At 40.5% G+C, this 25,247-nt stretch overlaps 1 protein-coding gene and 1 long non-coding RNA gene across 2 annotated transcripts in view; one reads left to right on the forward strand and one right to left on the reverse strand.

The window, feature by feature from the left end:
- The window catches only part of arb2a (ARB2 cotranscriptional regulator A), a 167,595-nt gene extending 162,455 nt beyond the window's left edge, over nt 1-5,140 (forward strand). Inside the window, exon 11 of the mRNA XM_084946367.1 lies at nt 2,646-5,140. Within this exon, the coding sequence (XP_084802493.1) occupies nt 2,646-2,803 (158 nt within the window). The 3' untranslated portion in view covers nt 2,804-5,140. The remainder of the gene's footprint in view (nt 1-2,645) is intronic.
- On the reverse strand, nt 37-18,552 carry LOC146376001 (uncharacterized). Its single transcript, XR_014801816.1, has 2 exons — nt 18,131-18,552; nt 37-810 (listed from the first exon to the last, which is right to left on the reverse strand). It is a non-coding gene; the product is annotated as an uncharacterized LOC146376001 (long non-coding RNA).
- Between the last annotated feature and the right edge of the window lie 6,695 nt (nt 18,553-25,247).

Consider the following 25,247-nt stretch of genomic DNA (forward strand, 5'->3'; position numbering starts at 1 on the left):
ACAACATCATTATTGAAACGGCAATGAATGAAATCGTTATTGCATTTAAAACAAACTTTATTAGGCTAATGTCATTACAGTAAACTTGTTAAAATCTGTACATGCAACTTAATTGTTTCACAAGTACAAAACAGCTACACAGTGTACTTTAGTTTAAATACAGGATACAAGTTACAGTTAAAAAGGGTGAGCTCTTTGTCCATTGTATGCTGTTTTGCCAATACATAAAATCGATTCTTCATAAAGGAAAAAAAACAGTCTGCTTATCAGCTAATTGGCTGTTTATGGGTTTCCTTTACCCACAAGATACAGCCAGATGACACCATCGATTTCCACAATTTTTAAAAGATATTACTTTGATTTGTGGTGTAGCTGACATAACTCGCTTGTCTTCTTCTTCTCCCTCTGTCTCTGCCTCTCTTCGCCTGGTCACTGGGGTTCCTCCTCTAAATCAGTGGTCACATCTCAGCTATGACAACATCCATTAGGTTCAACACGCTTTGGCTATTAAAGGAGGAATGGATGGAAGTTTTAAAGGCCTGTTTAAGTCTACATGAGAGTGGGTTTATATCTGTGTGTGTGCGAAGGTTGTCTGGGGGAGAGGATTTTATTTCAAAGCTTCTACCATATAGAAGGGGTGGAGCTTAACGCCAGAGTCACTGAAGGGCCATGGGCTTATTTGCATATCGGCACAGAGACACCCCCCTGGTGACCCTGAACTGCGATGGGATAGGGTGGAGACGCTGGCGGCATTCTGGAGTTCACCGCTAGTTCAAGATGAACTGGAAAGTGCTGCGGCATTGATCGCTTCTGCAGAAAAAAGAAAAGAGACAAAACAGAAGTAAAAATACAAGTGAGAGAGAGAACAATGAGACAGGGAGAATAGAAGAGGTGGAATAAAAAGATCACAGTGCCTCAAATTGGATATAAATGATAGATTAGAGGTGTGAGAGGGCTGTGTCTTTGTTTCCAGGGATAGGTGTTATGATGAGCCCTACACAGGTAGTGGAGTCACCGGGAGTGCTGGGCTATTGACTACCATGATTGCCAGGCCAGTAAATTTGACCCAAGGCACTGACTGCCATCTGCTTGCTATATAGCGTGCAGTGCAAACCCCTGTCTCAGAATGATCGAGAACCCCCTTATATACTCGTACGCACAAATTACACACACACAAACATACCACTGGTACCTGGAACCCAAATTCCCTCTCAGCCCAAAACTCTATACCTGCTTACAATCATACACATAAACACACACACATGCACACACACCATCTCCATTAATGCTTCCAGGCAAGGGTCAATCTAATAAACATGGGGTCAGTGCAGTGGTCATCAGAGGGCTGTCTATGGTGTGAGAGCCTTTAACTTGCTTCCTAATTGTATCCCGGCGGCCTTCTAGTCTAGCTTTTTATAGCTGATACGATGTGCACTGTGGGGAGAGGAGGAAGCCAGGATGGAAAGTGAAAGGCACTGAGAAAAGGAACCGATGTAAAAAGGTATGTCTGTATATTGTAGAGATTCGATTCATTGAGAAGGGCTGTGGTTATCGACTTTTCTCTCCTGGGACCGTCTTTTTTTTTTTTTTTTCAAGCAGCTCTAAATCATTAACTGCTTTTTGTTTTTTAAATGCTCCCAGGAAAATTACAGGAAGTCATTGTAATATTGTTTTGAACAAATGCAAGTCCCTAAGAAGAAAAGGCTGCAGATGCAGAGGTGAAAATAAAGATTCACAAAAGAAAGCTCATTACAGCCACTCTTGATTTCCTCCATTCCTCTGTGTGCAAACATGTCTGAGATCCATCTATCAAAGTATGAAACTCTTAGTTTTATCTAATAACAGGCATCGGGTGAACTGCAGGACACCATTTTTCAGGTTCAGTTGCAGTCAGACGCTAACCAGAGGTGGCACAAACAAACCATTCCGTGTTACAACTAACTTGTTAGTTCTAGCTCAACTGGATGGCACAGCCAAGGTGTTCTGCCATCAAGTTGAGCTATCAAACTAAAAGGCTGGGCTGTGACACCCAAACCCTAAGGAACCTGACGCGCATGTACCAGATTTCAAGCTCCAGCGTGACCCCAACTTGGGAACTTGCTAACCTGGAGAAGGTCAGAGGGAAACCCTGCACTTCTGCCTCCCCCCGTCACTGCTAGACCACCTGATATGTTCACTAGTTATCGCTCTCCAACTTCTGTCTGGCCTTTTCTCAATTAGTCCTTTGGAACGAATGACTACCGCTCCACTGGTTTCACTTAGTGCACCCATTGTGTATATATCTAGTTTTGTTGGAAGGACCTCTTTGCATCTCCTTGGTTGTGCAGCGCTGTTGATTATCAGGTATCCGCTTGAATAACATATTAAGGCTATCCCATTAGGCTAACAGGTCATAGGCTGCCATCGTTCTCACACATAAGGGTTTAGGTCTGCACGGAGCATTGTGGGAGTTTGTGAATCTTACAAGACTAAAAATCTTATGTAATAGTGTCCGTTTCTTTTCACTTATTACGTTGCCATGGTAAGTATATAGAATGCAGAGCTTTCATTTAAATTATATTAGCAGTGATCATGTGTTTCCTTTCATATAACATTACAGTCAGTAAATATCTTGGTATGCACTTGTGCTTATCTTTTCCACGCAGGCACAGAGAGGCATGAGCTGACTTCCTGGATGAGTTTCGACTCTATCTTCAGGTTCTTCAGTGAGTTCCATGCAAAAGAAGGCGAGGAGGCAGAGGAGACCTCCAACTCTGTTACCACACGCAGTGGCTCCCACAAAAACAAGCACCAAGATTTGTAGAGAACCATCAACAGTGACTCGAAACAAGAGGAGATTTGCGGAGGGCGCAGAGGTTAAAGTGCAGAAAAGGTCCTCTGATATTTTTTTTTAATTTTCTCTCTCTTCCTCTGTAACCTCCTACCAGATTTCCTTCCCCACTGTTTTCCCCGAGTGTCATTTCTTCCTCCCAGCCCTTCCTGACTCTGCACACGCATAGCCTTCTTGTTGTAAGAGACAAGAGTACAGGGTCACTGTGTATACATCACAATAACGTTTTGCATTACTTCTGGTTGAGTGCAACTGTCAAAGCAATATGGGCCTGAGTGTTAGCGCTTCCCGTGGGCTGTGGCCTGGCTGCGGGTACGGGCCACAGCAGCAGAGATTAAGGTTGACAGGCGCTGTGCACAATGCGCTGTGGTGCACCTCTAATTGTCCTGACATCAGCCTGAACTGAGCTAATGCCCCGCCTGCCCTCCAGTCTGCACCGCTCAGTCTCCTCTCCATCATCCCCCCCGGTCCTAAAGCCTGGACCACTCACCCTGAAATTAGCTCATGCCGTGTGGTACATTGTGGTAAGTTTGGTATCATTTCAGTTTTTTAAATCCTGTACCGACCGCAAGTATTTTTTTTAATAAGAGTGAATACTCTTAACTCATTTGTTTAACAGCAGTTGTTTTGATTGCTTCATGATTATTGTTTGACTCATTCACACACACATAATCAAAAAAAAACTTTTAAACCTCATTTTTCTCATTCAGATCTGTGAGTGTGATTCTAAGCTGTTTGTTTTTTCTTTTCTTTTTTTTTGGAATTGCAGTTATTATAATAAGAGAGACTTTTCGTAATTTCTGAAATTTGAAGGCAGTGTCTCATACAGACACTATGACTATGATTTTATTTTTTAATATTAAGCCAATATTTTCTCAGCGCAAGTAAGTGAGTAAGTGTTTACTTTAGTGTATCTATGAGTTTGATTTGCAAAAGTGTGGAGAGCTCATTTCTCTGGTTATTATAAATATATATACTTTTTCCTTTTTTTCCAGTTTGATATCCTTGAAATTGATGTCTGTGGCTGATTGGATGTGATGAAACAAATAAAACAAACACAACCTGTTCTGAATATGGAAAATTCAGGACACTGAGCATATTTAAAATCATTTAAAGTCAGGCATCAAAATGGGTTCGTGAGATATCTCATTTTAACGGGAGCCAGAAGTCAGCTCACAACACTCATAAAGCCTCAATATATTGCCTTACACATGTCATGAAATCCAAGATTTCAATATTATTCTAAGCCGGAATGATATTTCCTTAGATGTTGGAGAAATGTAACATATCAGTTTTTTTCCTCGCACCAAAGTACTCTTCTTGTGTACTTAGAAGTGACAAAGTCAGCTCCCTGCTCAGCTGCACATAATCTGACTGCGTGTCTTAAACATGATCTTTTTTTCCATAAAGCTGGTATGTTTTATAAAGCACTCAAGGCTTAATGGAGTGCATTTCTAATGTGTCATGGCATTAGTAAACCCCCCAAATTGCATACTAAATCATATGATACCTTAGACACACATTCTCAAACATTCCTACCCTTTTCTATCCTTTTTTAAAACAGTTTCCATTGTTAAACTTCCACACTGAACACTGAAATCCTGCCTTTTCTGCCCACTGTGTGTATGGTTGAAGGCTTTTGTGGATTATCTTTCTGCTGTAATGAGACAAGTGCGGCTGATGGTTGCAGGCCTAATTTCCTTTTAATTTGATTTAGATCTCTCCAGGTTTCAGCAAAAGAAGTTGGCTTATTATTTGATTTGATGAGTTTCATTTCAAGATATCTTTGCTCATCTTTCTCCTTTTCAACTATGATCAGTTCATTTTTCACTCTACAATTTGTATATTGTTGCCTTAGGAATAAACAAGATTCTGCTCACTGTTTTTTTTTTTTTTTTTTCAATAATATCCAGCAAGCCATATGTGAAGGGAACTAAAGATGTAAGAGCAGCCTAAATCCAAAGCACAGTTTGGAAATAAAAGAGGAATATTTTCGCCAATTGTTCTTGAAGTCATTATTTTTTGCAGATGGTTTATTATTTGTTGCATTGGATTGAGAAACACGCCTATTTTGTTTAATCACAGCACAAGCTTTTTGGTTTTATGAAACTGAAAGTTTCCTGCCAGGTTTCATTTTTTTTTTCTTGTATTCTGAAATAGTTTCATTCTCTTTTGATCCATTTCAGTTTTGAAGGTCTTAATTATTTTCGACGCTTCTGCAGCACAGCAATTACTGTACTTTTACATGATTTCATTGTTGTAATAACCAATTAAAACAAAGCAAATAAACTTTAAATCTTGATTTATAAACCGTGTGCTTCTCCTTTTTTCCTTTTCTCATTTTTCTTCTTCTTTGTTTTCTTGGGATGGACGCGCTAATCGTCCTGACTTTTTCACGGCTGGTATTGCGCACGTTACTTATTTAGAAAACCATAAGGAAAACTCCACAACGCAGACAGGCCACGACAGCTGTGAACGCGTCAAGTGATCTAGGAAAAAGTCAAGTGAAGTCACATCCGTTGTATTTACAACTTTCCAAACGTGAAATCAATACTAACCACCAAACATGCCTCTGCTACCAAACAGTCGACCACGTGTTTTGTCAGTTTTCTAAACTGTCAAAAATATATATTTTACTATAGCTGTGCTGCTTTGTTTCTGTAGTGTAACTTTAATTGTGCATTTTTTTTTTTTTAAAAATCCTTAAAGGTAATGGTATTGGAGACAGAGCGTTAAACTGAGCGATACGTGTGTCAGAGGGAAAACAAACTATAAACTGTAATGCCTCTTTTTTTTTCTTTTTTTTTGGTCGTTAATTTAGGCAAACTGAGCCCCCTCTAACTCAGCGAGGTTTTACGGCATCATTTGTTTTCACACGGTGAAACCGATCAGGTCATTAAACGCCCCCTCAATAAATCTTTAGAAATCTTTTCCATTAACCCCCGAAACAACAAGTGGAACCAGGCGAGTCCCCCTCACACAGTGTCAGAGCGCAGATTAAAGAGAGGCATTCAATCACACACACACTCGCTCTCTCTCACTCGCGCTCTCTCACACACACACACACAAGTGAATTAGGCTCAACTTTCCGTCTTAAATGTGTTTAAAACTTCCTCGGGATATGTATGTAACTTCACAGCTCTGCGATATTGAAAAGGCAAAACCCCACTCTCGTGTTAGCGAGAATTTTCTGAGTTTAATTAAATAACCCGCCTTCTGTCCACAGCAGTGATGTAGTGGTATCATAAATTAGGACCTCCAGTCAGTTGTCATCAAAGGCACCCGATTAATACACGTTTGGAGGAGGGGGGTTGTATTATATTTTCGACCAAGAATTAGTGCGCCTTAAGACTTAATTGTTCATAGACTGTTAAGTGTTTGGCTATTTTATAGATAATGCTGAAATATCGAAAGTTGCGAGAAAGCAGACAAACTTTCTCTCATTGGTCATTCACTTCCATGGGCGCCCCCATGACAACGACGATTTCTGTCTGTCAGTCAGTCTGTCTGTCTGGCGCTAGTTTACGCTTTTTCGGTGTTTCCTAAAAAAAAGGAGAATAAGTTGGACCTTGACGTTTGAAGGATTTCCAAACCAAAACCAGAAAGCCTGATTTCCTCTATCTCTTCTCTCGATAAAAGCAGGCCCAGCGTGTGAATGTATTGGTATGTCTGATTTGATTAAGCTATAAGGATTCACTTTCTCCCAGCTGGTGTCGTCAACTCGTGTAACAGACAGCTCCACACTGAATCATATCTGCAACAGGGGAAAAAAGAAATAAAAAAATAACATCAGCTGCGGAGCTTTAGGGTGAAATCTTGCCAAACGGGGGGTCTGTGCTTTAATGTCAGCTTTTTGGGGAGAAGGGGTGGGGACCATGACATTAAAAAAAAAGAAAAGAAAGAATGAAAGAAAAGTTGGGGAACCAGTGTGCTGCCACCGCCTGATATTTCAATTTTCACTTTAAGAGAGTTGTTGTCACGCTTGCTTGCTCCCGTTCCCTCTGATATGCACGCCATCCCTGCAGAAGATGAACTCTTTCCAAAGGAACCAGGCATTAGGCAAAGTTGGAATGTCACCCCTCTGACAACCCCCTTCTCACACACACACACACACACACACGCACACACACACACACACACTCCTCCAACACTCTCCAGCGGATCACTGTCAGATCACTATTTGCATAATTATATGCTCAGCTCAGAGGAGAAAACTAACCCCCAAATTTTACGGGTCAACTAACTGCAACAATCAATGTTTTATCGGGTATACTAAGGAAAAAAAAAATCTTTCACAATCATGGTAGAGGGACTCTCTTTCGCTCCATCTCGCCTCTCCTTTTATTAATTCAATTCAATTACATTATTGGCATGACTGCTTATCAGAAACAATATTTCCAATTCAGTTTCAAAAATGTAAATTCACCCCTTCCCTCTCGCCGCAAATAAGAACCTCTCTCTGTCCTCTCTCTTTCCGTCTCAGGACTTGAGCAAATATATATATATTTAATCTAAACACTGGGGAAATTGGCTTAGACTTGAAGATGCATTCAAAGTTGTATTCCTTCACTTCCTTTCCCCCTATATTCTTTCTCAACTTTATATCACGTTTTTCCTCAGCTGATGAGGTTATTAATATAAGCCCAGTATACAAGAACACAGAGTTCTTTGGCCGGTTTCGTTAGACGTCATTACATATTCATTGACTTGCAGAGAAACCATTTAATCCACTGGAAAACAACTCCTCTCCAATCGCCTCTCTGCTTAGGATCCTCATAAGGAGTCGCAGTCTGAAACAGCACTTGGGGACAAAGACATCAAATTTCGGAAAGACTATAACCAAGATAAGGAAGGTGCATCACAGTTGTAAGGTGCAAAGTTTGGTCAGAAGTGTTGCATCAAGAGAGCTCCTAAAGTGAGCTGTTCTTAAAGGTTGAAGTCTCTCCCACCCACCATCCCCAAATAAACTGCAAATATTTATTTAAAAAAAATCCCTTTGTAAATTGAGGATCATTTGATATGTGAGATATTAGCCATATATATTTTTTATTATTATTCAGCAGTGCATATTTTAAGCAAAACGTTCCCAGAAAAAAATTATTAACATATAACAATTTTGAGCTTAATCGACGGACGCACATATAATATTATCCAGACTGTGCTTCTACCTGTTTTGGAGTTTCTTATGAAAAACCCCCACTAATATAACCATAATGGGTGAAAATATGCAAAGCAATTCGGCTATCCCAGCAAAATTGCAATTCCCCAGGTCATTATAAGAAAATCGGGGCTTATACAGAAGTGAAAAATGCCTTTGGAGACCAAAATCACCAAGAAGCGCAGCTACCCCTAAGTACCCACAGGAATATAACACGAATATTATCGGGACATTCTCGTGGTTATTCGTTGGTATTTTATTTTCTTGGCTTTGCTGTCTGATACTTACAAGTAGCCACTACATCAGCAGCATGGCCTAATGTGTGTGTGGTGCGTTCTCGAGGATCCTGGCATATAATACTCCGATTGTGGGACAGCTGTTGGCAGAGCCGTTTTACGGTGTTCAGTCCATTTGGCTTTAATAGCAGCTTTCAGGCGGACCGCTACTCTATCCCCTCACCGCCCCCTCAATTACACCTCCTCTGATACTTTGCTGGCCTAAAGACTCCTGCAGTAAAAGAAACACCCTCTGAAATTTAATACATTTGAAGAATGGGCACTGACTTTTAAGATTTGGGGCTATACTCTCTGATGATTTCAGGAAGGCAATGTTAGGCAAGAGGCGATGATGGAGGGAGGAAAGGAAGTATAACACAGCTCACTGGCCCTCTTTAACAGGCCACTGAAGACTTACTGGGGAAAATTGGTCATTTTGTCTTGATGAATGGCAGGCGAGATGAAGGGGCTCTAGGTGGGCCTGTGATTGGGCCTTTCTAAGAGTAAAATGCGAGTCGATATCTGATTACTTAAAAACAATGTGTATTGGCATCATAGTTTGTCAAATTATCATATGGGCAAGTGGCCGTTTTAAATTACACACGTGGGTTTTTTTTTTCTAATGTGACATAATGACTCCCTCTATTTCCTCAGTGTATACACACCATAAAAGTGGAAGGAGAATTAATTTCCTGCTCACAGATCTCAGCCATGTTAATTCCCCCCCAAAAAAGTTTACTTACGATATACATTCGTTATTTCTCAACCACCTGCCCGGTTTATCCTGATGATTTAAATCCAAAGAGTGACATTAAAGTTATAAAAGAGCAAAAAATATTTGATAATAGGCTGTAAACCACACAGACCACGAATCCTTTCTTTTTTTAAATGAGTAAATCTTTTATTGAAAATTATATTTATGCCTGACTGACCTAATCTACGCGCTATCACAATAAAAGCTTTACGGAATGTGAATAACACAGTAATAACACAATATAAAACATATTTTCGATATTTAACTGAATACGGTCAAATTTAAAATACACATATAACTAAATATTATAAAATCTTCTCGGTAATCCACAATCACATCAAACAGATTTAAACCATAATATAGAAACAACGCTATAATTAAATATATATAATTAAAATCGAAACGGAAGTGGTTCTGCTTAAGAAGGTAAATCACAAATAATAATAATAATAATAGTAATAAAAGGGAACAACAAAAATATCAAATATTACAGTACAATAAAACAACGAGATAACGGATCAATCAAAGGAAGATTGACTGTACACTATTTTATTGCACTTAAAGCAACGAAATAATGAGGTGTTTCCTCAATCCCGTAAAGTACAACCCTCCCGGAATCAATATCGAATTTAAGGTGGTAAGATATCGATTAGATGGCGGTTAGACAAAGGGTCGTGACTTACACTGGGAAAAAAGAGATAAATAAATAAATACAAAATAAAACATAAAAAATTAAAATGTCTTTTAAGGAATTACCAAGACACATTTTCCTCCTTGAAAATACATTTCTCACATATCTCGAACAGTTATCTGACGGTGTCAAATAATCTCATTTTTCCATATGAAGTTTGGCCTGCTCAGTAAATGTTGCATATTTTAATATTTCTTAAATTAGCACAAAATAATTCAATGCAACGGAACTAGAAAATTACATGTAACATTTTCTTCATGCACATATATTTTTAAATCTTTCTATGTGAACTAGTTTCAAAAAGACAAAAAGTCAATCTAGACTGAAAGCTTTGACAAAAGTTATGGTGGATCAAAAGAAGAAGAAGAAGCAGAAGAAGAAGAAGAAGAAGAAAGCAAACAACTATTTTTATAACTTCTACCCTAAACTTGCCGACCGTCTACTCTCTTTTGGGTTTAAATTCTCTGAGAGAGAAAAAAGAGTGCAAGGCGATATTAAATCACACATTATAGATGAGTTTCATCATGTGGACGCAGCCCTCAGAGGATAAACACGGCAATGCGTGGGGTAAGAATAAGATCCAAGTTATTATTACTGAGGGAGCGTCCTTTCACTGGCAGCACCCTGCATCCTCATTACATCCACCCCAAAAAGAGATGAAGGTCTAAATGAAGTTATTGCCATCCAATGAACTCAAATTAGCCGGGCCACACCATGATAGACAGCTGGGAAAAGGGTAGGGGGAAGGAGGAGGAGGGGTGGGAGGTGGAAGGTGGGGGGTAGAGGGGGGTGGGCTTGGAGGAAATATAGGTGCTTGGATTGGCAGGTGTATGTTTTTATGTGCATTTTGGGGGTTCGCGGGGCCCCTTAAGTGAAGCTGGGTTCATTTTGAATGTGAGTGCTTAACTGAGTTAATATACTTGTGTTATTAAAGGACCTGCAGTCACCTTGCAGCCTGCTCTGTGATGCCTAACCCCTTCTTTCTATCCCGACTGCTTAGACTCTGTTCCCATCTATTGCGTTTCTTTATCAGCCATTCAAATATAACGTTTCTCTCCCTCTCCCTCCGTCCACAATCTCTCCATCCGGTTGAATAGCTTCCTTTCTTGTCGCTAAGGTCCTCATTGTGTGTGCTACCTGAGTCAGCAGGGAGGATGAAAAGGGGGAGAGTTTGACGGAGGGAAGGGGTAGTTTGACATGCAGGGAGGGAGACAGAGGCGATGATAGGCGAGGGGTGGGGGCTGTGAGGAGCTGAGTGAATTTACCTGTTCCTCCGGTGGCGAGCTGTGTGTGTGTGTGTGATAGTGAGTGTGAAGTTAACAACACAGCGGCCATCTAGACTTTATTGCTGTTTATCCCCGCAGCAAAAGCTGTCAGGGGGTGACAGATTGGCAGCATCTCTAATCAGTGCCCTCTTCCCTCTTCTTTGAGATCCCCCCTCAACTCCGACACACTTTTGATCTTTCACAAATAGACGGATAATGCATAGCCCATAATACACTTGCAGGCTAGATAAAGTCCAAGATTTCACTTTTTGTCCGAAGACAGCGAAGATTCGCGCCTTTAATTATTTAGTATTCAGTGAAATGCAATGAGCTGTCGTAAATATAAAAATATATAATAAAAAAATAATAATAATAATAAGCAGAGTAGAATTGCCAACACATGCAACGTTAGTTTCAAACAATTATTAATGAGATGAACTCATAGCAAAACCTGCAATTTGCAGTTTAGATTATAAAAACAACAACAAAAAACATGCAGTGTTTTTTTTAAATTTCGTACCCGGTGGGATCTAAGAAATGAATCGCTGCTTATTTCAGAAAGATATTATGCAAAAGAATATTTTACAGTATTGCAACGTTTTTCAATGTAAAAACTATAAAAGCGAGTGTTCTTTTTTGAGTTCGTATGCATCAAAAACACAGTTTAAACATCTCATTCTTTGAATTTGTCAAGATGGAAGCATATTATTTTTGCTGACAGTTATCATCAGTGGGGGAAAAAGCACTTCATCCAGAAATATAAGCTTGACTTAAAACTTTTATTTCCCTCTTTCTCTCTTTGTGTGTGCGTGTGTGTGCGGCTGAGCGCGCGCGTGTTCTGTTAATAATCCTCGGTATTCCTCTCAATGATAAATAAAGACTGTAAAATAAATGGGTTGAAAAAAAATATTATGATATCCAACCTCATCCCAGTCCCATGCAGGGCCCGCAGAATAGTACTGGACCTAAAGCTATATTTCACTTAGAGCCTTCAATGGGATTGGTGCTTATCTCGCCAACACAGCGCTGCTGACCTGTAGGCTGCTGCATCAGAGGTGTGTGTTTGTGTTGAGGTGTTGACCTGTCAGGGGGGACTTGTTAGGACTTTAACTCCGACTGCTGGTGGCGGTCTCCAGACATCCGGGGGTGGCATCGATTTGAAACTTGTCCTGTCTAATTTGATGATAACATCCAGCCTGCCCCGCCGCAGTACCATGGACAGCGCACTGTCTTGACCTTGCCTTGCTATCAAATTACCCCCGTCTGGGCCACAGTGGGAGTTTACTATAGGCTGAGAGAGAGAGAGAGAGAGAGAGAGAGAGAAAGAGAGAGATTTTGTTTCTTTTTTTTACCAAAGACAAATCTTTTCTGAAGCCAGTGCTTACACTCTGTAGCACTGTGGTAGAGGATCAACATCAAGAGGATGATGACGGTTTACACTGACTACCTATGTAAACCACACACAGTGACACTTACGCACACTTTATTTTATGTTTTCTCACGGGATTCAACCTTCCCTACATTACTTCCCTCACTTTAAGACTCTATTCTTCGATTTCAAACAGGTCACATTCATCGCAATGATCCTAGGCATAAAGAAGTTTGCCAGCAACTAGAAAAGGAAGTGGTGAAGTGTTTTTTTTTCGTTTTTTTTTAACCCCAAATAGTTGCCATGGTGAAATATAAAATGTTCGTTTAAAAAATGGCTGAAATTAATAAATAAGGGTGCATTAACATTGTTATGAAGGCGTATTTGCATGTTTATTACTGCATAATTGAAGCTTAAGCAGCGGGGTTTTTTCTCTTGTAAAGGTTTGTTGCACGTGTAACTTTTTTTCTTTATTACTGGGTGATAAAGACATGAAAGAGCAGCATGTTTTTTAAGCCTGTGATATATTATGAATATGAAATCTTAACCTGTAAACTTAAAGTAACTTAGGCCATTGTGTGTTTATATATAAATATATGGGATCTGATAAAGATTCTTATTTAAGTTTATCAAGTATTTTATAGGATCGACCAGAGCATGTTCTGCAGACTGAAGCAAAGCACAGTTAATATATATATTAAAAACAGAAGTATGAGAACAGACGATGGAAGTCATTCCTTGCAATAGCTTACAGAGAAAGCACCAATTCCCCACGCGCCATTCAGGCTTGAAGTCAAACCCAACAGAATACGTACAGTATGTGGACGTCTGGTGAACAAACGTGGGCATCGGTGCATGAAACTAGATGCTAAGCAAATATTTTTGCTTTTATATTTTGCAAATCTTCTCATAGTAGTTACACCCTATCAGCTGGTGCACATACTGTGGTAACAAGTTGATTTGGGACCCAGAATGTCTAAAGTTTGAGAGAGAGCCCAAGGCACTGACTGGGGGTGGATTTACTGGTGGAGAAAGAGAGAGCGAGTGTGTGTGAGCGAGAGAGAGCGAGGGGCTGTTTGATGGAGCTCTACAGCTTTGAGACAGCTTGTTAATTAAAACCCCAAGAGATGAAGCTCTGCAGCCACCGTCCATATCAGAGCACTGCTAACTATACTGACAGCAAGTTACTTAACAAGCATGCGCCTCAATCCCATACCTTTTTATCACAGGCAAGCAGTGAGTTATTTTAATTCGTTAAAATCCCACTGTGGTGGTGAAATATCTTGTTTTCTTCTTAAGAAATTATGACAAACCTTCGTATTCTCTGTCATTCCAGGGATAGAGCCCAAATGTCTGCTTATGCGTCAAAATCCGCACATACCAGCTTAAATGTGGCAAATTCGATTAAGGAAGGAGAGAAAGAGATGTCATACAATGAATGACTTAGTCTAGACATAGGTTCGATGGTATTAAAATCTTAGCTTTCTATTCGGGAATTAGAAATATTTCTAAAATCTAAGTAGCCTGCAATTTCACAGAGGCAGACAGGCCTTAGTGCAGATACAAAGAGGTAACATTCAGTTACAACAAAGAGGCTACTGTGTGTGCGTGCGTGTGTTTTCTTTTCCCGTGAATGCGTTTTCTGGTCTCGTTTTCTGATCAATTTCAATCGAGGTCATCATTGGCTTTGTCCCCATGCATTATTCCACCTTAATTGAACTCGCAGCCCGCCCTTTGCCTGCGGGATCTCTGAGCTATTTCAATTCTATATGCAGTTTTGAAATGATGGCTTGTTAAGTCGTGGAAAACAAATACCAAGAGAGCCTTACTCAAACACTCAAAATGTATAACGGGCCTGTGCCTATTGTTCAAAAAGAAAAAAAAATGCTGCTTCCTTCTCTTCCCCTCTGCTTGTTAATAATGTGGAGGCTAGCTCATGTAAATAGCAGTAAAGACGATGGGTTTGAAGGAAACGGGGTGAAATCCGACTGGGTTTGAGTCCTCCGAGGGGCTGCAGGTGGGGAGCCCCCCTCATACAGTATACAAGCGAGCCTGCTGTGCCACACCACCCAGGATCCAACGGGGGAGGAAGTGTGAGTGTGTGTGAGTTGGGGATGGAGTCGAGAAGAAATGGATAATACAGCTCAATCAGCCATGAAACCTTGCCTGTGGTCAGTGTTCTTTAAAGCAGAGGGACCAAGTGAGCTCCGGATTCGGCAACTTCTGTGCCCATGCCCACAAGTTTGTGGTGTGTGTGAGTGTTTGTGGTGTGTGTGTGTGTGTGTGTGTGTGTGTGTCTGTGTGTGTGTGTGTGTGTTTTGTGAAAGCCACCCTGTCGTCATCCACTTTATTTCATGGGGAAGGAGGTTACTGAGCTACTCAGACAGTGAAATATATCAATCTTTTTTCCTCATCAAAGTGTACAGTTAAATAATTTTTTAAAAATACAAGTTTTATTTTTTTTAAGAACTTAATCGAAAAAATAATCCAAGTTTGTTGACTCAGCTGACTCCAAACATAATACTGGAGTTCACTTTGTATCTTAACCGTCTTCATGTGAGGAGCAAATTAAGTCACAGCAAGGGGAAAAAAGCCAAAACCACGACTCACAGCCCACATGGGCTGCACTTGCACTGTGTTCATCTTCAGCCACATAAGAAGAAATCTATTTTCTGGATTCCTCGTGTGATCTGTTGACAACTTGAAAGATGGTTAAAATTCATGTTTTATAAAAACTTCGTTTTAATTATATTTATAATCTAATTCGTAATCTCAGAATGATAATCTCTCAACGCCAACCGACAAGAAGAGCCAACTTGTTTTTTCAAAATAAAATATTTGCGTTTCAGTGCAACAGTGTGTGTTTCTTTGTCGCTGACTGCCGCATTAAGACCCCTGCACCTGATCTGTTTGTAGCTGGTCTGGGGCCACGGCGCTTTTTAAGACAGCTGTAAAAGGCTCTCAAAGTCTCCAGCACATTCATCAACGTCAGACACCGACAAGCCGCTATTTAGTGAAAGTGTAACTGCAGCAGTATATCTTAGAGCAGAGTGGACCACTCAGCAAACACAACAATGGACCCCTTTCCTTGCTAATAACCAATCCAAAATTGCTTGAAGTCTGACAGACGACCGCGAATAAATAAATAAAATAAAATAAAAATAAAATAAACGCCAAATTAGATTCAAATAAATTTTCATTTATTTTATTTTTTTACAGGCTAATAAAGTGTTCTTTGTTTTGGATTACTGCACTTGAAACGCCATTTCTTATAGACATGACGTGCCATTATCGTTAATAGATTTTCCTCATGGCCAAAATATTGATATTTTTGCTGTGTGCGAGTCCCAGTCCAACTGTTACATCCTTTGATTCTGCGTGTTTCTCTTTATTTAAATTTAAAGTGAAATCGTTAAAAATATTTAAAGGCTCTCTATAGTGTTCATTATCATTTAAAACTTAATTGGAATACATGTTCTGCAATGCTGCATTTCTGAAACAAACAATTATTAAAAGATCAAATGCTGTGTGGCAGTCTGAGTTATTATCAGTTTCCACTGCAATTAAATGCATTACTGATCGCTGGTTTTAATCGATGTGTCCCCACAGCTGTAAAAAAAATGGTGGTCGACACAGGGTAATGTAATTGGAAAAGTCTGTATCTGAACAGAGCGGTGGAATATGCTTTAAAGTCGTTTTCAGCTGCGAAAATGTTTGGTTTAAAAAAAATTGTCACGGGAAAGCTGCTCGGCTGCTCGCCGTGCACTGTGGGCTGAGAGCAGAGCTGAGGAGAGAGTGAGAGAGAGGGTATGAGGCGTTTCTTGTGCCAGAGGGTCCCACAACGCAGAGCGCCATCTAGCAAACTAAGGTAGAAACAATGACACCGTGGAAGGGTCTGCGAGAGGGAGGCTGCCTTTACGCAGACAGCACACAGGGGCGCAGAGGGACGCCACAACAAAGCACCGCGGTTTAGCGCTCTCAGACACTCCAAACAAGTTTACTGCTTGTACACGAGTGAGACACTACTCAACCAAAACTCATTTATTACTGTTACTGTAGCGTGTGCCGCTTTTTACTTCTCCACCGAATCCAACTTTATTGGACATCGGAGGGTTCAAGGTGGCACACCAGCAGATCAGTGGTCAAACTCAAAATCGGAGAACTTTTTTTGGATTCATTTCAAAGAACTGCTATTTGTCCCACTTGACAAACTTACTGATACTATCACTCTTAACCTCAATCGCAACATTTTACTCGGGATGTGTATTTGTACCAAAAGAAAAATAATACATCTTCTGCCGAGGGTTTAGTTAGGAATCAATTTTATGTATGCGGAGGGAAGGAAAGAAAGAGATTCCCTATTGCTGCTCGGTGGTATTAAGAGGTTGGTCTTTCGGCACATTAAAAGCGAGAAAAAGCAGAACCTTGTGAGTAAAATGGTCAGTAATATGCTCCTATGGTACGACCCACCCAATCATCTTCACCGCAGCCATTATTTCATATACAAAGACAGAACTAAGTCGTGTTCCCTTAACATCATTGCTGATAATGATGGCGCAATAACAGCAATAGCAGTTATAGCCACATACAGTATAAGCAGCAATAATGATGAGGAATAATGATAGCAGTGTTAAAAGCTTGATCGCGAGTGTGGGTACACGCTCTATTAGCGCAGCAATCAATGCAGAGCTATATATCTAAAGTGATCAAGCTTCACTGTTCTTCATTCAAACAGCGGCCCCTTGTCACCTGAGTCCACAATAGGTGTATACATATAAATATATATATAAAAATAAAGAAATGCATAGGCGATGTAAACAAAGCACTCTAGAGTAATAGTACATCTCTAAAAGCTCAATCAACCTATTATAAAGTGTTTTAATTTGTGGAAAAATCTATAAAAATAAATAATTTTGACTCTCCATTTTTAACATGATCTCGAAGTATAAAAATACTTTTGAAATTATATATATTAGCGTAGGTGTATATATGATGATGCTGTACATCCTTTGTAGTGAAACAGAGGTTTAGACTGCATGGGCACTACATATATATATCTATATATATATAGATATATATATGCATATATATATATGTATATTTCAACAGTTGATTCTGTTGAAATATACCGCGCACATACCATTATATTCCGCTTTTTTCTTTTTGCCTCACAAGTAAATCCTTGAAATTCTGCACTATTACCAAAATTGTAGCATAGAGCCTAGTAATCAGAAAATTATAGGCTTGCTCCATAGCAAAGCCCTATTTTGGTGCTATAAAGAACCATCTCAGAAAAGGTTTTCTATCTCTTCAGCATTATGGTGCTGTAAACAAGCCCGCGAGGTTACGTGAAATACTCCACATCAGCTGCATTAAAAAGGGGCTTTCTGATAACCACTCTGGCTTCTTTATTTTTAATTCATTCAGTATTTTATTTGCACAAATCAAAGGGAAGCACTAAAAGGAGAACCTTGGAGACGACTTTCTTTATACACCTAAACCTCTAAGATCTACTTTTCAGTCCTCGTGTTTTATTTTCTGCTGCGCGTTCTGCAGGCCATGCCATAGCATTGAGACCCCACTTTATATACCCGCCTCCTGCGTGGAAAGGAAAGAGTGAAGATGTGACGGGGCGTATTTGAAGTATGACGAGCTTTGTGGTCCACTTCTTTTCACTCCCTTGCCTCAAATATACGCCCGCTTTCAAATAAGCCTCTTTGGCAACCCCATGCCGACCCCCTCCCAGCACACACACCCCCTGCCACCTTAACATGAATGGGCGACTGACCTTTAGGGCCGTGTCCACTCTGCGGTCCAGTTTTATCCAAATAAGCCTTCTCCCCCCACCCTGCCTCATATGGTGCCAGCAATTCTTTACTGATATCATCAGCGGATGCAAATGAATTTGGACGGGGCGGGGGGCGCGGGAGTGGAGGGGGGTAGTGTTGGTGATGTAGTCATGGACAAAATACCACACTGACTGCAGAATGCTGCATGTGGAGAGATGGGAATATTGAATACCCGGCCACCAGAACCATCCCAATTCAATATTGCAGGAAAAAAACACATTCCTATTCCAGAAATCTTGGCTGTAAAATACCACCAAGAAAATCGCCATTCAAATGAGATGCGTTTATTTCTGCATGGCCTTTGAAGAGAAGAGAGGGGTCGTGTCACTCAAACGAAGGAAAGGGCCACTGCGTTATAACCACCCCGCCACCCCCTCTTCTTCTTTTCCTTTTTTTTTTTTTTTTTTTTTTAACTCTCCTCTCGCTCAGACCGACCCCCACTTGTCCCCACACATGCGCGCGCACAGACACACACGTACACATAGCAAGCTGGCTTTGGGGGCGACATAGAGGCTAGATTAGAGCTTTGCTTCTTTAACAAGGGAGAGGGGGCACTTCTATAATCACAGCGGCGGTATGTGTGGCCACAAAGAGTTTGCAACCACAGGGCGACTGGTCTTCTGTAGAGTGGTCCAAGCCGTGGGCAAGCCAGGAAAAAAACGCTCTATCCAGCGTATTACTAGGATCAAAACGCAGTGGTTATAGTGCGTGAAGAGGTTATTAACCTCAGAGCACAGCAGAAGACCACTTCTAAATCTCCAAAACAGCATAACCCTAGCATAACCTGATTTAAGACAATTCACCACGTTAACATGACCAGAACGAAGTGCGAAGTAATTATTTAGTTTGTGTAGAGACAGAAATGCATCCCTTGTTGACGATTTGGAGTGTGTTTCTGCACGCCTGCTGGCATCCCCGCTCTCCCCTAAGCACAGCAGTGTAACGTGGACATACAAATTTGATGGATGGTGCTGAGTAAGATGGAAAAAAAGGCATGTATTTATCAACAAGCCTCTGAGGTGGCCGGCCGAGAGAGAGAGAGAAAGAGATCCAACCATAGAGACTTAAGGAAGTCAATGGGAAACCTTACCACTGTCAGGAGCGGTTCCCAGTGGCATACATGAAAAATACCCTTCAATGCTTCGTTTCAGTTAATCATAATAGACCTACAGCAGCCTCTCTGAGCAATCCAGGTGAACACCGACAGCAACAATATGAGCTGGTGCAGGTTTGACAGTTAAACAGTCTATAACGGATAGATAGATAGATAGATAGATAGATAGATAGATAGATAGATAGATAGATAGATAGATAGATAGATAGATAGATAGATAGATAGATAGATAGATAGATAGATAGATGATTTATGATTTCATGATTCGAAATGTGCTTTGTTCAGTTCAGATAATGTGTTTATGATTATATTATCACTCAAAAAAAAAACAAAAAACATTGGAATTATTCCACAGCAGACACACTTGCGTTCATCATGCCATACTAAACTTAATGTGGTAATGCAATATATATAAACAAATTTTGTATTTTTACACAAACCCTTGGCAAGTGTATTTCGCACGTGTTTTAGTTGAGACGCTGGATATCTGCTAAAAAGCTTGCCAATTTATTGTCAGTGGATAATATAGCAAGGGAGCACAGAGAGTATAGGCTTAGTGGATTATATCTTTACACGCATTATTCTGCTTGAGTGACTGGCTGAAAAAAAAAACCCCGCACAGGCAACAACAAAGATTGGTCAGCCATGAATGCGGCCTGTGTGTTTTGTCTTTATAACATATTAATCCATCACGCAGTGAACAGGGGAGTATTTGAAGAGTGTGTTTAATGAGATTTTTGTGTTTTATTTCCCCCTTTCCCTAATAGTAGAAAGTCACGTGCGAAAAATAAATAAATAAATAAATAAATAAGAAAGAAAAAAACTTCACCATTTTTTTGTAGACGAATTTAATTTCTTTTTAAAATTTTTCATTTATGCATATAATGCGGGGAAAGTGGGTCACCAATAAATTCTGTCCCAGCGCTGATGTAATTGCAACAAAATGCTGCTGAGTAAAAATTGAGGAGCTCGCTGACTGCGGTGGCACAGTCACTCACCATCTGGAGTGTATTATAAAGAGAAGCCGTAAATATTGCTGAAAAGCCCAGGCGTTATCAGGTATGTAAGCCCGGGCCTTGCTGCACGGCCTCCCATATGTTGACATAATCAGACTGTTGGGATGTCTATTAAAACGTATCTGAATTTAATAAATGAACACAGTAATTAAATTCAATTTGTTTGTGCAGGTCTCCCAATGATTCCCACTGCTGGTATGTTTACATTTTTGGAGTAGTGGATTATGATGGGATGAGATGCTGCATGGCTCACGGGATGTTATTATGGTGCTGATATTGCTGTTATGTTTGGAGCAGAAGCAACAGGTTGGCAGGTTTCACTTCAAACTTTCCTCCAAATTTCCCCTGAAAACTTAGCGGCTCATTGTTACACAGCCCCCCATCAATCATGATCAGTTGTCTTTGTCTGTTGTAAAAGGCATATCTTTGCCAGGGAGAAATATGCACACATCTTCTCAGACATGACAGAAGGAGTTGGGAGTTCATGAGCTGAAACGCTCTGCTACATCCGAATCAAGCGTTCTCCCTTCAAACCCAAGCATTTCCTTTCAGACCATCCGGGTTTCCTTTTTTTTCTTCCCTGGTAGTGGTTTATTCCACACGCGTAAACGCCACCATTCGCGCAAACAAGGGTTCATATACTGTACACACGCGGCACACCAGTGAGCAAACCTGCACTTTGTAGTTTAATGCCAATTTTTTTTTATTCATTTCTTGGTCATGACAAGCCTTTACACATGCGTGTATACGGACCCACACAAACATAGACAAACGTCCATCCTCTTTCACTTTTTACGGATATATACATCCCTCCTCCCCTTTCTCTCAGACTTCTCTCTCTCTTTCTCGCTCACTCCCCCTGGCTTTATCCGTTTCAGTCCGAGGAACACACACGAACACTGAGCAAAAGGGACACGCACACACACAGACACACACACACTCAAAGGAAAGCGAGAGAGGAGGAGATGAATTGACAGAGGGAGAGAGAGAGAGCGTCAAAATGAACCTTACTTTTCTTCTTTTGCTTTTTCTGCCATGAATCTTCATCCATCCGTCGTTGACAGAGCTTGACTTGATCCAACCACTTCTTCCTCAGTGCTAAAAAAAAGTCCGTAGTAGTGCGCTTTAATTAATATATTTCTGGGCTGTGTCCCGAACCCAGAAGCTTTAGAGAAGGAAGAGGAGTGCAGATTGAGACATATTGAGCCCGCTTTAAAAGGATCATTTCATCATGTGGGAGGTTGGGACACACAAAGTTTGGACCCGTGACTGGCATTCCGGAGAGACATGCATATTTTAAAACAACAAAGCAAGACAGAGACCGGGGGCCCCGGGGTGGGTGGGGAGAAAACTTGGAAAGAAGTTACTATCAGATGAACAGCTGTCATTGTTGGGCAAGACTTGAGCCCATATTAAGATATAGCCATTTGGGGAGTGAAAAAAAGAAAAAAAAAGAAGAAAAAAAAGCCCACTTGTCCAAATTGTTTCAATGACAGTCTCCATATTACCTTTTGAATGTGAAATATTCGGTTTGGATTTACTCGTTAATAAATACATGTAATTTCTGTCAAACTTAAACCCAAGCTATTTGTAAATTATTTCTATTCTATAATTAAAAACCAGCACAACTTTTCAACCTTGGCCTATTTTTCATTTGTTTCTCTTCCTTCATGTTAATTTTATCCACACATCATGGAGCAGTCGTAAATAACAACCTTCACAGAAAACTGTTTTACAGGCGTTTTAAGGCTGAAAAAAGTGGTCCCACATTAAACCCAAACATCTAAATCATTATGGAGAAACATCCAGCTAAAATCGGAATGGAAATAAAAATTAATAATATCACAGTAAAGCACGTAGTGTCTAGATTTAAAAAAAAAAAAAAAAATAATAATCCTAAAATATCTAAATCGTGGCAGTTAAAGTTGCAATTTAAAACGTCTCCCACTTCTATTTTGTCAAGTCACACACAATTGTATCTCTCTCAAGTAAAGCCAGTGTGCTTAGCGCTGTCACTTCTGCACAGCTTTTACAACATCACCCCCCCTCTTTTATTCTCTGCTTTACTAGAAGGTTTTCTCTCTTGTGCAAGGGGTCCATTCGTGCAAAAGGAGTGGAGAGGGCATAAATAAAAATGTGTTGGCTGTGACGAGAGATCTGTCCGCTGGAAATGAAGGGCCAGGGGAAGAAGACAAAGGGGGGAAATGTATGCAGTGGTGTAGAGCTGGATATCTCTGTTAGTTGTCAGCGTTTAGTCCATGGCTGTGGAATGCTAATGAGTGAGGTCTCTCTCCCTTTCTCTCTCCCTTTCTCTCCTTCTTTTTCCTCAACCCACCACCCCCCACTCTCTCAGGGAGAAAAAGCGGATCGATAGCTGACCCGATGGTTTTGGCCAATGCTTTATTTATCTGGCCAGGCAATGATATTATCAGCCTTGAACGTTATATACAGCAAACGTCTTCTTAAATCAACACAAAGGGATCCGCTTACACAGCGATCGGGGCTTTTTCACAATCACCTCTCTCCCTCGGCCAGCGGCGCACGCACACACGCGTAAGTTACGTTGGTAGATGCACGCTTTTACGCACAAGCGGGCAAGGAGCGAACCCGCACGCATACATACACAAACACCTCACAATTATACGTGAAAATCCGAACATTTGCCTACAAGCGCAGATGACACAGTCTTGACAAACACTGGAGCGCACACGCGCGTGCGTGCAAGCAGGGAGGCGCCCCCTTCTGTCACATTCACAACTAGGCATACTCTATACCCCGAAGGGCTGGATTTGATCCATGGCTTAAAGGTTGCCTATGTGGTCTGCGGACAGATCTCAGAACAACACACTGTAATCACACGATATGCCCCTCTCCACTGACCGTGCACTCTGAACACAGCTAGAATCTCGGACTGTTTGCAGAGATACAGCAAACATGTCACGGGAATCATTTTCATTTCGGACATTCGTCCTCACTGCGTGCTCTCAGCCATTTTGCAAGTTTGTCTCAATGTGCCTGGTAGACCCGGTGAAGCACTTGTTGTCCCGTGTTGTCGTCATTTTTTATGCACGAGACAGTGTGAGAAATAAGCCGTGTCACACTTCAGAGTCTTCTCCCCCCCCCCACCCCAAATCTCCCACCAGTACGAGCAGCCGCTGTTTTAGAAATTGTTACTGTCTCAAACAACAGTATTTGTCAAATGTGACCGGGAGAAGCCGGGCTACTATAAGTAAAATGTAGTGACGTGTGACGCCAATAGGACATTTCCACTGCTGCATAAAACCACTGGTTTGCATTGAGGGTTTTGGAGAAATAGGCTCGCTGACAACTTAGGATAATAAATGTTTCGCTTTCAGACAGATATCTCAAACGTGAAATCGCACCCAGCTGCTTGTGTAAAGCAAACAAATAGCCCCCCGTGTTAGGAGTCCTCCACTTGTGGTTTGATGAATGAAACCAGACAAAGGTAAATGGTTATTTAACTCATTTCGTAGTAACACTTTGGTAACCGGAGTTTCCGAAATTATAGAGACACAAATGGAGCTTAAAGTGTACAACACATCTATCTCCTTTACCCAACGCAGCTAGGATCTAATCTGACAGTGCGTTTAGTTTTCTCTTATTGCTGCTTTATGCTTTTCATTTTTTTAAACTTTCATTTAATTAATACTAATGCTGTCATCACATCAGGACATAAGACATTTGGTGATAAACGGCTGATTGTAAAATAAAGAAAACATTACTGTTGTTTGACGCGTATTATCTTAGTAATTGAAGTGTTACGTAATATACTAAATTAAGCCTCTGTCAAAAATGGGTCCACTGCGTAAATACAAAATATCATTTTTCCAAGAGTCCTCATGTGTTTTGCTTCGCACTGTCTATACAGAAACGTTAATTGGGAACACATGCCACCATTTTATCTGTTTTTGAACTGTTGCTTTATATAGCCTGCAGTGTAACAATTGTATAACAGAATGCTCTCAGCAAGAGGATAAAAGATAGTCACTCTAGAGGGATTTTGAATACATTATGTGGAGACAACCAGCTGAAAGCTGCGTTTATTAACCCAGCAAACCGTTTAGACCAGAGCTACATAAAACAAAAGCATTCTGAACTGCTTTGATGACCACGGAGGAGCCACATTCGTTTTCTTTAAAAAAAAATTAAAATAAAATGTAAAAATAAATCTCACGCACAGTCCGACATCCAGGAAATCCTCTGGATTATTCGGAAAACGCACAAACAAAGAAGCAAACAAATAAAATCACACACACACACACACACACACACACACACACACACACACACACACACACACACACACACACACACCAAAAATCAAAATGGGCTAAATATTACTAGCGCGTCAAGGTGTGTTTCTAAGGTTGCTGTTTTTGCTGGTTACGTGTCGCTGTTTTTATTTTTCATTTATTTAATTGCCTTAAAAATCTAATTCTGTCTCCACCCTAAAATGAAAAGCCCCGTCAGCTGATTTTTCTGAAATTTTCACCTAAACTAATACTCTAGAAGTATCACATCCACAACACGGAACCAGCATCCAAACTGAAGAGCATTTATCTCTGTACAGTGTTTCAGGTAACAACACAGCGCATGGCCCAGTGACAGGTCGAGTTCGAGAAACAGGCATGAGCCATAATACAAACAAAATATATTTTCTGCTGGAGAACAACGGATAAAAACCTAAATGAAAACCTTCCTAGAATTCCTACATTGGCAACAACTAATGAATACTCTAATACTGAAGCCTTTGAGCGAAGCAAGCAAGAAAAACCAAATAAACCACTGACACGAGCACCCCTCCCCCCGACTCCTATAAGGTAGATAACATATGGCAATATCAAATCCAGGCATTTTAACGTGCTACATGCAGTTCAGCTCCTGTTCTACTGCCCCTCATCACTG

Source organism: Perissodus microlepis, chromosome 12, assembly GCF_051167445.1.
Source record: "Perissodus microlepis isolate ML-2025 ecotype Zambia chromosome 12, ASM5116744v1, whole genome shotgun sequence".
Taxonomy (NCBI): Eukaryota; Metazoa; Chordata; class Actinopteri; order Cichliformes; family Cichlidae; genus Perissodus; species Perissodus microlepis.